Here is a 13,717-nt window from a genome sequence, read left to right on the forward strand (position 1 = left end):
TATAGATTTCAATAAAAGGATTTAAATCAGTAACACGAAAATATTCTTCTGTACTTTGAACTAAAGGGTTCGAAAGATTCTTTTGCTGCTTCACTATTATCTTATGTTTAACGTCAATGTCAAAGTATTCAGCTATTTTTGTGCATCTTCAAATACTTACGAAAATGAGTCGTCTTCTGTCCGTTTAATTTTTAGTTGATCTCTTAAATCTTTTGCCAGAGATCTATAGCTTGGACCTCACGACTTAATGGCACGAAGAGTTGGTAAACCATACTACTTATAACCTTAAAACTAATCAAGATCTCGAAATCCATAGCGTTTTTTAAGTTCTTTGCGACACTTTTCTGTGTTCTTATTTGATAAAGAGTCTCGAACACAAACGGAAATAGTTCCTCAAAATAGTTCCTCAAAATATAACTGCTTCAAATTTTGAGAATTATTGTTTCAGATTCAGCGTTTTTAACCCTTAACTGCATGAATTTTCCAATTTTGACAAAAAAGTTACTCAAATAATAAAACTTGAACCCAATAACCCGGAAAAAATATTTTAAAAAATTATTTCTCAAAATTTCTCATAAAAATAAGAAAATAAGCATTTGTTTGCTCTTTTTATGACCTTCAATTATTCTCTTGCATTTTAATATTTAACATTTTTTGTTTCCATATTTAATAGCTTATATATTTACGATTCTTTTTCATATTTTTGAATTACAAAATTACGGCTTAAATATAACTCTTTGTCTTATTTACAAAAAAAAAGTTTGGGTTCCCAAAATCAAAGCGGTTTTAGACAAAAAATCGGTTTAGGTTTTAAATAATCTTAAAAATTAATAAAATATTTGAAGTATTGATAAATTTATTAACAATATATACCCAAACAATTAATTCATTCACACAACAATGCTATATTTTATCAATATCATTTTAAATTACATAAAAATATGTGGGTATCAAAAATGATAAAATATGCATTTAAGGGTAATGTCTTTTTTTGTGGAGTGTCTTCGCTTTGGCTTAATGGTTTTTGATTTTGATAAAATGCAGTAGCTTAACTGACTGAATACAATTGTGTAGTTGTAGCTGTAACTTGTAGCGCAAGTTGAAGAATTCTCAACTTTTTGCTCAGATGCCGCCAACTTTTGTAGGGGTTTTCCCTCAGTAAAATTTTGTTTGACAGTACTACAAGCTACAAGTACAATTGCACCATTGTATTCAGCCAGTAAAAGTCAGAGCCAACGACAAGTTTTGGAGTGTTTAGTGGAGGAAAAAGCGACAGGAAAAATCAATTGACTATAACTTTTTTGTTTTAATAGGTAGATAAGAAATTTATACTGTAGATAGGTAATTAAATAAACTATAATTGTGCAAAATTTAAATTAATTTCATATTCAATATCCTGAGATAACGGTAAAAATAAATGTTCTTTTTTAAAACACGTTAGGTATATCTTTTGATCTAGAGCACAAAAATATTTTATTTTACTTTGATACGCATGCTGTTAATATTGCCTTTTATTTGATAAATCAGACATAACGGTAAGTGCTCTATAAGTTACACATTCCTTAATTGAAAACTTGAAAAATACCTCAAAACACCTGTGGAGATCTGTTGTCGATGACCAGTCACTAGTGTAGGAAGTAGCGTAATCTCAGCTTGTAATTTCGACATAGTTGGCTTTAAAAAATTCTTACTTTTTTTGTTGGCATGGTAGAAATATGGTTGATATGTCAAAAAAAAAGGTGTAATAAGCTTTCAGATGATATAAAATTTGTTATAGGTTGTCATATAAAATACATGGATTTAAAGGTGATAGAATACAAAATATGTAGATTTTTTTTCATTTTTTTTTAAAGAAAAATTATTTTTTAAGGTTTCACTTCTGAAAATTCAAAAAAAAAACAAAACATTTTTTGTATACATTAAAAAATATGTATTCTGAAATTTATTTTATGTACCATAGTAAGTTATTTAAATAAAATAATGTCAATTTATTGAGAAATTCGTTGGCAAAAAAGCTGTTGTTATTCGATTAAAATATTGAGGCGGTAATGTGTAATTATGTTGATGTAGCTGTAGACAATAATAATGTTTCCAACATAATAATCATCGATTTCCGTAATAGATTATAAACATTAAATAAATAAAATTTAAATAAATACAATTATTATTTTTACAAATGTGGTTATTAACATCTATGCACAAAGAATTTAGTTATGAAAAAATATATAATATTATAATTTGAGATTACAAAAATTCGGTTTTTATTTTTTTATACAAATTGTACTCAATTTAATATCAATTTATTTATTTATTTTTCTATTACACCATATCACAATACAACATCAACACAGACGATAAGAAAAAATATAATAAAAACTGTTTAAAAAAAAAATGGATTAAGCTACATCAACAAAAAAAAAACACCACATAAAACATAAATACAAATATTTTTGACAATCACTTATTACTTCTTTGATCCAACAATTCTCAAAATATACAAGAATAGATTAATAATATCTAAGTAAATATTAATTGCGGCAAATATATAATCCTCTGGACTGATTGCATATTTATGCTCTCCACCCAACATCAATTGGGTGTCGTAAATTAAATAGAACGAAAATAACATTGCACCGAATGCCGAGTATACAATTTTCAATCTTTTATCTGGGAAGAATACTGATACCAAGCCGACTATTAGGAGAAGTAGCAAGGCTGTAAGCAGTATACCACCACAGGTGGTAAAATCGTATTTCGATTGTAAGGCAAATAAGGTTAATCCAAGGCAGAGTACTGTTGTTACTCCTACGGCCAATATTACCTAGAAAAAGAAAAGAAAATTAATTAATATCATTTCATAAAAAAAAGATAAAAAAAAGATATGATATCGTGGGCACAAAGCCAAAACCACGAATCTGCAAAGTTGTAGTTTTGAGAAAAACGGCTTTAAAGTTTTGGAAAGACATGGAAGCTTATGAAAACTCGTGCAATGGACTTAAATAGTTTAGGCTGCTAGTTAACAGATGGAGTATTGGGGTCGATGTAGTGAATAGAGGGACCGATAACAAGTTAAATGACACATTGAACTGAAATTGTCCAAAAATGCAGATTGGCTTTGTTCCAGGACGATATGATATCGTCGGCTCAAAGGAAAAACTCACTAACTACAAAATTAAAAAAAATTGAGTTTTTTATGGAAATGGTAATATATCCTCTTCTTTATCACTGAATAAAAATATCGCTCTATCGGGAATTAGAATCATTGAAAAATCACTAAAGTGCAAACAATTAACTTCTTTTTAGAGGAAAAACTCATTAAGTACATCATTATTTTATAGTCACTATATAAAATGATTTAGATTTTGATCAAAATTTACATTGCGATAATAGAGAATATGAAAAAAGCTTATAGAGTTAGTCTGTTCTATATTATGGTATAAAAAAATCTTTAAACCAGTACCAGGATGTATGTACGTGTCAGCAAGTCGTGTCTTTTATATTTGGGTGTATTTTGAAAATGTATGTACCTTCTGTCCTCTATTGTAATTTCTTCCCATGATCCAACAGTTTTTATCATCCCAAAGATATAATGTTTGTTACTTAAAAAACTTTCCACTGGTAAACTGATTTTGATGTTTCTTTTTTTTTATTAAAGGCTGGCGCTTCCTAAGAAATGAATTGACCAGAAAATCGTCAAAATATTAGTTATTAAGAAGAAGAGGATTAAACGATTAAAATGATTTTTACTTATGTTTTATTGTTCTCTTTCTTGTTTGTCTGACTTTTTAATAAAACCTTTTCTTGATTTGATCAACTCCGCCAATAAATTTTCCCCAAATCGTTATATTCTCCCCGTTATACCAGGAATTGGAGGAATGTGCTTGTATTAAATATAAACTTTTTCATCAGATGATATTGTTAACTTTCCTTTTATCCAAGAAAGCTAATTTTTTGCCCAATGCTTGTACCTTTGACCAAAAGCCAAATGTGCCTTGACATTGTTTCTAATTTATTTGACGACACTGAAAGTTAGCCAATTATGAATTCCGGATAAAAAGCATATAAATTTAATATATTTTTGTTCAAAAGTAAATATTATCTTATAAGATATCTTCTTCTTCTTCCTTTTTCTCGGCGCTGTTATGATCTCGGTGTCGAGGGGACCTCAGAAATCGGCGGCAAGCCTCCCGGTTTTGTATTGTTCCGTTTCTGAGGCCAACTGAATGCTGGTGTTTTTGCATTTGCTTGTACCAGGAGTTTTTAGGCCTACCTTTCTTTTTATTTCGTGTTGGAACGTTATATGATATTGCTTTTTTGACGGGGTTCTCAGGATCTCTCCTTTGAACATGGCAATACCAACTGAGTCGGTCGTGTTCAATTTTTTTGGGAGATGGTATTTTTATATTATCTTATAAGATATCAAACAGTGTTTTTCATTAACCACAAGATGTTTCAAATCTCTTAAGAGGAAAAACTCACTAAGTTCATTTCTCTTAAAATCAACTTAATTCAATGGTTTTTGCTAAAAAATTAAGAAGAAACCATAATCTCAATGCTTAATTACATGCAATGTACATATATATATCCAAATCGTAGGCCTGATAAGGAAATCTTGAAACTCCACCTCTTTTTCAAAAATGACTTTTGAATGCCATTTTTTGAAGAAAAAAAAATGTGACAGCGGAGCAACCCAGAAAATTTTAAGTCATTCCGAAAACCCTAAAAGCACGTTACTCCTTAAGCACGTTACTCCTTAACTACTCTGTTGTCGTTGTGCCTCTACTCTTTCGTTTCTCCAGTAAAATTTTTAATTTAGGAGTTACGAGGTTTCCTTATGAGACTGACGAAATGTAGATATTGTTAGTTAGTGAGTTTTTCTTTTGAACCGCCGATTTAAAGCTATACGGCCATTCCAAAGTAACGGAGAAGACATATTGACCTTGTTTCCAGTTTATTTCGTTTAAGAAACAATCCTTTTTCTTGAAACTTGTAAGGTCTTCATGTTCTAGAAGTTTCACGAAAAACTAATTAAACGTAGCCCAATTATTCACAGATAAAGCCGTAGGTAACAGAGAAGACTTGTACGCGTCTTTGTCTGTTAATAATTTAGCTATTTTGAACTAGTTTTTCTTGAAACTTCTAGAACTTCAACTTTATCATAAGCCCTTAAGACCTACCAAGTTTTAAGAAAAAAGATTGCTTCTTCACCGATATAAACTTTATAATAAGCGTGAAAATGCAAATGGAATGGCCGTATTCAAGAAATTCCAGTTAAACTCAAAGCTATAAAATTCAAATTAAAAAGACAAATAATGAAATGCTTCAACACTCTCTCCTCTTCTTTCTCTTCATCATTCCGAATAGGGGTCAAAACTCATTAGATTTAAAACGTGGCTTAAGATAGGGGATTTTTTGTATATCCGAGTTTCCAAGAAACCAGATTATTTGTTTGTATGTATTTGTTCTTGCAGAAAGAAGATTTCTGATGTCTGTATCTAATCTTACATAAACAAATTAATAACTACAATTTTATAAGAAATATATATATTTTTTTATAAACAACAAACTTACCGTTTCAGGATCATAAATAGTACAAACATAGCCCACAAGTATTGACTGACATACAGTAAAGAATCCCAAAAACATAAAATTCGATGGTGTCTTACGCAGAAACTCTTCAAAGCAACCCATTAACAAGGTACTAACTAAGATTGTAATCATAGTTCCATATAGAAGCCAACGATTTTGTGTTGCCCATTCTTGTGTTGGCATGTGAAATACAAATAATGCAACCACACCAAAAGTTACCAATAATTGACACTAAAAAAATAAAAGAGAAGAACCAAAAGAAATAAATATAAAACTCCTCCTCCGCGTCCAGCATCAATGACTCACCATAAGTATGCTATAAACTTTACGAATGAATGCTCTACGAATGCTTTGGTCAGTAAATGAAAAGTTTTTCAATTTTTGAGATTCAGGATCGACTAATTTATTGTAATTGCCACCGACGGAAGTTCCTTGTGGATCAAATCCACCGGATGGTGCTGGATAGATACCATCAGGACCACCATAATTGTTGGATGGACGAGGTGGTTCGACAAAGCCGAAAACCGGTACTGCAGGGGGATACCCTTGTATTGGTTGATTTTCAGTTGCAGGAGCACCTGATGGTCCCTGGTTACCACCTTGAAAGCCAATTTGGTGTGGTTGGTTTTTGGGGCTCATTGGATCGGAATCCATATTTTTTTTTTGTATTTTTTAATTACGTATTGGAAGTGTAGAAGTGTCTGAGACAGAAGAGAAAGAAAAAATGAAAACAACAAAATTCTACAAATAAATTTTTGGGGGAAGTTTTTTTTGTTTTTTTAATCTAATAAAGGCACTAATGTTTTTCTTCTTTTTTTTTTTTTTGTTATACACAAACGAAAATAGAATAAAAATGTAATAAATAATAAAGGTTTATATTATTTTTTTAAAATTGATTTTTCTATATATTAATACACTTTTGCTAATGATTTTCACCCATTTACATTTTTTGTTGAAATTTTTTTCAATTCGAAGGAAAAAAAAATATGCTGAAGTGCAGATAAATTTTTATTTGACAGATAATAATAATGGAAAAGTTTCCAGTGGTTTTCCAGGCGTGTTTCCATGTGAAAGTATAGGGTGCCACAAAATAGGCCGTGGCACACGGCCTTAAGGCTTGGCCACACCGGAGGGTACGCGGTAGCGGTAAGGGTAGCGGCAACGATATTTGTATTAAAAAAATTCCACACCCGAACGTTGATGTGTCAGTTTGGAATCTTTTCCATACAAATACCCGTACCGTTACCTGTACCTCTACCGCGTACCCTCCGGTGTGGCCAAGCCTTTAGGGCGCACGTTTTATTTTTTAAAGCTGAAACACAATCACGCTTCAGGGCGTCGCTTCGTTGCGTTACGTTGAGAAATCCTCAAAGCGCGCTTCTGTCACTTTGACTTTGAACAGCTGATTGCAACATAAAATCTGCTGTCAAATAAAAAAAACACAGTCACTCACAAAATTAGGTCTGTTTGGGTACTGCCTAAAACAGACATATTTCAACTTTTTTCAACATTTCCAGCCCAATTCCTGTTTGGGTACTTTGAAATTGTGCATTTTTTCACAAAAAAGATGGCCGCAAGAGAGAAAAAAATTTCCCCTTCGTGCGAATTTCTGCCCCAAAAATTTCTTCGGACAAAAATCTGAAATCTGTCAAAAGGTAGTGCTTTCTCTTTCTTTCTTATTTGGTCTTGTAGCACAAAAAAACAAACTACAAATATGGCAGTGTGGCTTTGTGTTTTGTTTTTATTTTTATTTATCGCGTTTTAGTGGTGTAATAATCAAAAATAAATAAGTGTTTTTATAAAAATAAATAATAAAAAAGTGTTTCAAAAATAATACAAAGTTGTTTTAAATTTTTTGTTCCTTTATTTATTTTTTTCAATTGGTGTTGTTGTTTACATTTGTTGTTAAAAAAAAGCAGAAAATTTTGTCTAAAAGTGTTTGGGTACTTTTGCTCAATTTTTTTTTCTCTGAGAGGATTTCATCCCCACTTCGCAAAATTTGACAGGTTTCATATTTTTGTTCAAAAAGAACCCAAACAGACCTATTATTGGGCCAAGTCTTTATCTTGATTTAATTGTGGAAAAATGAAAAAGGATATTAATGTGTTTAAAAAATGCATAGAAATTTGTTTATTCTTTAATCCTATAGTTATAAAAACAAAACCAATCAAAATATATTGTTTTTAACAATAAAACTCAGTCTAAAACATCATTAAATTTTTTTTGTTTTTAATACGTAAATTGTTTTGATTTAAAATATCTCGATGTCGTTTTTTTGTGCAAAATCTATATAGAGAAATTAAAAAACACACATAGTATTGCAATAATTTATTTTTTTTATTCACATTTGGCGCAATAATAATGTGGGTGACTGTAACTATGTCTGTTAAATGTCAGAAAGCGAGCAAAAGTTCAGTCTGGTTGAACTTTTGCTCGCTTTCTTACGGTTCCTTACGTTTGTCAAAAAAAGCGTACGTAAGAAAAGCGTCATTGTGTGAGGATACACAGGTTTCCTATAGTTGAACTTTTCGCAGTTGTCAAAATCGACGGCAAAGCGTGATTGTGTTTCAGCTTTTAAAGCCTTGTACGCAGCTGAAGAGAAATTAATTTGTTTCATACAAAAATTGGGTGCTTTCATATTTGCATGGCACGCAGTCATTTGCAATCAGACTAGTGTCAGAAAAACTATTTGCGCAGGTATTTTACTTTGAATTTGTGAACACTTTTTCTGATTTGGGTCTTTTGTCAAAAGTTTGAAGTTTCAATTCAGCCTCTTCTTCAAAATAAACCAATTCTATCCTTTAAGAAAAAAATCTTTTTTTTTAACATTTCTCCAAATGTTTACAAATTTATTATATGCAAGAAATTCGCGGCTATTTTTGTTATTTTGACTTGAATTTTGAATTTATATTCAAAATTTTGATAGAATTGAGAAATAAAGGAAAGCTGTATCATTTTTTACGTCATGTTACTTCTTTCTTCAAGTTAAAATTCATTGCGCATGGGAATTTTTTCATTTGCACATTTGCGCTGCAAATATTTGCGTTTTACATTTGAATCATTTATTTTCAAAACATGATAAGTCCACTTTTTTTCAAAATTCGTTTTTTTGACTAAATTTGTACTCCAGGGATAACCACGTCTGTCTTCAAAATATGAAGTATCTACTCCATCTATATCCGATTTTACAGATACGCGAAGTATTTTTTTAGTATCAAAAACAGAATAAGTCCCGGACTTATCATCTTTTGAAAATAAACAACAGCTTCTTTTTGTGTAAATGCTATATTCGACTAATGATTGAAAATCTTAATTTTTAAGCTACTTTAAGGTTAAATAAGTAGTCCGGACATTGTATTTTAATCTCTAATACAATTGTTTGATAGACTGGGGCTAAAAGCAAAATTGTATATCCATTTTAAAACTAATTCCACATCCGTTTATTTTCAAAGTATGATAAGTCCAAAAGCGTTTTTATTTTTTATTATTTGAACTATCGCTCCAAAAATTAAAAACGAAACGGTATTTTGTAGCTAGGCAAGAGTTCTACAGAATATATTTTTTATAAATTTTGCTACACAGATCAAAAGAAAATAGAACGTTTTTTTCTTCTCCTGAAAAATTAAAAATCATGGACTTATCATGTTTTGCAAATAAATGATTCATTTATGAACACCTGACATTTGTCATTTGCATTAATGAAAGCTTTGCATTCGTCTGACGAAATTTAATTTTTTTTGTTTTTGTTTGAAACTTATTTTCTGATGTTTTTTTCTTGAATTTTCAAATTCAAAACGCGGTTTTTGCCCCAAAAAAATTCCAAAACCTGCACCAAAAATCAAGTTTTACCATACATTTCTGCTCAGCTGACTTGTTCGTAAAACACAAGTTTTATAGGTATAAAACCACTCCAAAACCTGAAAAGTGAAACAATTCAGCTCTCTATTGTGGTGTACTAAAAATGATTTTGGGTGAATTTATCACACACGGCCTAAGTGGACAAAAAAAAAACGCAGTCGGGGCTAAGCAATTTTCATGTTAAGGCCGTGTGTGAATTGCGTTAAATAGTTAACACCGTGTAAAATTTTTGACACTATTGAGGTGAATACAAAATTTTTAGCTGTTAAAAAAAAGGCTCTGGGACGGTTAAATTTGAGTTAAATTTTTTTTGCAGACCGTTTTGTTTTTTTTTTTTTTTTTTTTTATTAAAAAGGAGTTTCATGGCAGAAAAGAGACAGAGAAAAATATTTAACAATAAGCCATACATCTGAAATTTTTTTGTTCACCTCAATAGTGTCAAAAATTTTACCCGGTGTTAACTATAATATAACAATTCACACAAGGCCTAAATGCAACAACACCTTCGCCCCTTATGCTTATGGGCTTAGTTGTTTAGCTCGGAGATTTCTCTGGGCTTAACTTTTTGAACAGTTTTAAATCTGTATTGTATCTCTTTGTAATACATACATGAAAATTACAAGAAAAACCCGAAAGCGAAAAAATGACAACTTTTTTGTTGTGTCTGCTGTTTTCCTAACATTTAATGTACATTGCTGCCCAGATTTCAGGCTAAGCCCCGAGGCGTTTTTTTTTGTCCGGTTAAGACCGGTTGTAATAAAAAACACAACTATTAATTGACCTAGTTTGGAAGGGTTTTAACTGTTCTTTATGTTGATTTGGAACGTATGTTGAACGTGTTGATCAACCTAGTGTGAACCCAGCTTAAGCTGCGTCCATGTCGATCAACACTGTTTTTTTTTTTTTTTTTTAATTAGCCTTGTTCCTTTGGGAGGTGGTAACGAAATAAATACAAATCGTATCTACTCGGGAAGAAGAGCATGAGTAGACGATCGATAATCGATATTATTATATTTTTTCAAGTATCATCGAGACAACTCATCAAGAGTTTTTGTTTTGCTTTTGTTTAGATTTTTATGGTCAAAAATCGATGTGGCTGTTTCAGAGAAATTTCTTATTATTTTACCAAACTTCTAAAGGTACGACAGAAACCTGCATCCTGGCAAAATTGCCATGGTTATATTATAAGTTGATATGAATCACATTTTTGAGATAAAAGTAAAATTTTCTATAGTGCGACGAATTAATTATTTTAACGACCGGACTATGAACTCATAGCATAATGATCTAGAAATAAGGATATAGAAAAAAGAGAAAAGTAAACAGCTACCTGTAATCCTGTTTAAGGTATGTATAATATATAAATTATCAGGAATCATGGTTTGGTTTGCATGTATGTGTTTTTTGCTCCTTTTTCTCAATACAAAGAATGCAGCTTATGCATTGGCGATGCACATTAATGCACTCACTATAGGTAGATTATTTCGTTCTAGTTTTTCAGAAAATAAATCATTTTCAAGTAACATAAAGTAAACATTTTAAGCTAGTGAATTTTAATTTGTTCGGAATGGCAGAATATAGTAAGGAACAGTGTTTTTTACATCTATCTAATTTATTTTTTTAAGATTTAACAAAAGCAAATCAAATTCATGAACTAAACCGAAGCATTGAAATAAATTTTATTATTTTTTTTTTTTTTTATTTTGGTGATCTTGTGCTGCAACTTAAAACAGAGCAAGCAAAACAGAAGCATCCAAAATGATATTTTTGTTGTGTGACGTTATTTGCTCATATGATTAAACTTTTATAATTTGTTTTGAGATTTAATGATCTTGGGTGCAATTAATAAAACATTAATTTAAATTACCCTACGTTTCGCCGCTTTCTTTCCGGCTTCCTTAGGGATTTTTATTTGATTTGATTTTAAAATTGAATATTTATTTTTTAGTATCTTAATAATTTAGTAAATTAATACAAAATGATTAATATAAAAAATAAAAAAATGCAAAAGATGTAGAAAACATCAAAATTATTGATAAACCAGCAATTAGGCACCTCTATAAAAATAGAAACTTTTTGCTCTCGCTTAGTATCAATCTTCTTATCTTTTCTGTTTATCCTTAAAAGCTCAATGCCCTATCTCTTTTTTCTTGTTGCCAAAAAGTTTAGTTTCGCAATAAGCTTCATTTGCACAGGACATAAACATCTCACACTATTTTTTTTTTCAATTGTCATTTTATAAAGATAATATTCAATAAATTAAAAAAAGTTTTTATTTAATTATGGGGAAGAAAATGTATCCACAAATAAACAACAAACAAGCCAACTTAGTTGATGCCCCACCATCTTATGAACAAACAATTAACCAACATCCATATCCAACAGCTCCGACAGCTCCATCGACAGCATTTATCCAGCCACCTATTCATACACAACAACCACAACAACAGCAACAACCACCAATTATTTTGGTCCAAAGTGAGTTTTTTTTTCAGTAAACTTTTTTTTTTTACTATATCTAACATGCTTGCCATTGTAGCCCTACATCCATTAGGACCTCGTCCATGTGTTCTTGTTTGTCCGAGTTGTCATCAACAGCAAAAGACTAAAGTTCGAAATGAATCATCAATAAAGACCCATATATTCGCAGGCATTCTGTGTTTTTTAGGGTATGTTGGTATTTTTGAGTTTATTTTTATTTATCAATGAAAATTGCTGCTCCATTTTATTGATTTTTTTGTTTTTTTTTTTCATGAAATTCTTTATATTCAACAGGTTTTGTTGTTGTGCATGCCTGCCCTACTGTATGGACACTTGTCGAAATACAAACCATTATTGCAGCAATTGCAATGCTTATATTGGAATGTATAAAAAATAAAGGAGCTACCACCAATTATTGAGAAGTGAAGACAAAACTAGGGATTTAATTTTTATTTGCCAAATAGTTTAATTAAGTCTTAAGTGAATTAATAAATACTATATCGATAAATCAATTACCTATCTATTTAAAGTTATAAATGTTATGAATGAATTCAAGTTCAGTCCATATAATGTATCTTGTGAGTAAATTTTGTATAAGATAGCCAAAGCTTTCTTTTGATTCTTTAGCTATTTCTTTAAAGAATCAATTATTAAACATAAAATGTATTGTGTTGTAATTAATAAAAAAGTGAAATATTGAACATTTATGTATTTTTTCTATTCACAAACGGTGATAAGGGAAAAGTAGAATTATTACACTGTGCAAGTCGAAATTCTTGACTGGCGCGCAAATAACTGTTTCACCCTATTTCGGACCCGAGAAATCCATTGGCATCATTAGTTTTTCGATTTATCGGTACGACTTCGAACAAAATTTTTTTTGAAGGTTTTTTCAATTATTTTGAGAGTTTCCCACTGTTTTTAGTCATTTTTCAACCAAAAACAATATTTATATTGCTAATAATTCTGCTCAAACGTTATTTGCTACCAGTAGAAAGACATTATAAACTATTTTGAACAATTTATTTGAAAGTTTAGTGATTTTTTTTGAAAAAATTAAAAAAAATCAAAATTTTTTACATTGTTTATCGTTTTTTTCGCTGTTTTTGTTCTCTTTTGGACAAATACATTGCATGTTTTCCATTAAAAATTAATTTAACTGTTAATTTAGTGTTGGTTAAACTTCGACAGTCTATCGATAACAAAAAAAATATCGAGTATATCGATACTTCACAAAACTATCGATAGTTGCAATACTTCCAAATTATTTTACACAAGGTATCAATATTAGGGCCTTCGTTATTTTTGAATCAAATTCCTAAGTGCAAAAACTGTTTCTAAAGAAAAAAAAATTCCCTAATTTTTTCAGATTTTTATTTTGACGCTAGATGGCGCCCCAAGAGGGTTAAAGTTTTTTCTCATTTGAAATAGGTATATGTTGACTTATTAGGCCATTTTTTTAGATATAGCCTAAATGTAAAAATTTTTGATGAGGTTCTATTCTATATTAAACACCCTTTTCAATATTAAACACCCTTTTCAATATTAAACACCCTTTTCAAGGTATAAACCATTTTTCTAAGACAAGGGGTCAGGACATGCATGTCTTTTTTTAGGTTTTATTTTATTTTTCATGCTACTCATATGCTTGTTATAATAAAACATGCTTGGTCTAATAAACCCAAAAAAGACATAGTACATGTCCCCTAGTCCTAGAAAAATAGTTTATACTTTTATTACAAGGGTGTTTAATATAGAATAGAACCTCATCAAAAATTTTTACATTTAG

At 30.3% G+C, this 13,717-nt stretch overlaps 2 protein-coding genes across 2 annotated transcripts; one reads left to right on the plus strand and one right to left on the minus strand.

The window, feature by feature from the left end:
* Nucleotides 1-1,931: 1,931 nt before the first annotated feature.
* Nucleotides 1,932-6,664, minus strand: LOC129921084 (protein lifeguard 1-like). The gene is made up of 4 exons (XM_056002742.1): nucleotides 6,534-6,664; nucleotides 5,896-6,290; nucleotides 5,572-5,820; nucleotides 1,932-2,821 (listed from the first exon to the last, which is right to left on the minus strand). The coding sequence occupies exons 2-4, from the start codon at nucleotides 6,241-6,243 to the stop codon at nucleotides 2,465-2,467; spliced, it is 954 nt and encodes a 317-aa protein (XP_055858717.1). The 5' UTR covers nucleotides 6,244-6,290; nucleotides 6,534-6,664; the 3' UTR covers nucleotides 1,932-2,464.
* Nucleotides 6,665-11,629: 4,965 nt separating this feature from the next.
* LOC129921091 (lipopolysaccharide-induced tumor necrosis factor-alpha factor homolog) lies at nucleotides 11,630-12,613 on the plus strand. The gene is made up of 3 exons (XM_056002748.1): nucleotides 11,630-11,925; nucleotides 11,987-12,116; nucleotides 12,223-12,613. Exons 1-3 carry the CDS (start codon nucleotides 11,730-11,732, stop codon nucleotides 12,323-12,325), a joined length of 429 nt encoding a protein of 142 aa, XP_055858723.1. The 5' UTR covers nucleotides 11,630-11,729; the 3' UTR covers nucleotides 12,326-12,613.
* The last annotated feature ends 1,104 nt before the right edge of the window (nucleotides 12,614-13,717 follow it).

The sequence above is a fragment of the Episyrphus balteatus genome, chromosome 1, assembly GCF_945859705.1.
Source record: "Episyrphus balteatus chromosome 1, idEpiBalt1.1, whole genome shotgun sequence".
Lineage (NCBI taxonomy): Eukaryota > Metazoa > Arthropoda > Insecta > Diptera > Syrphidae > Episyrphus > Episyrphus balteatus.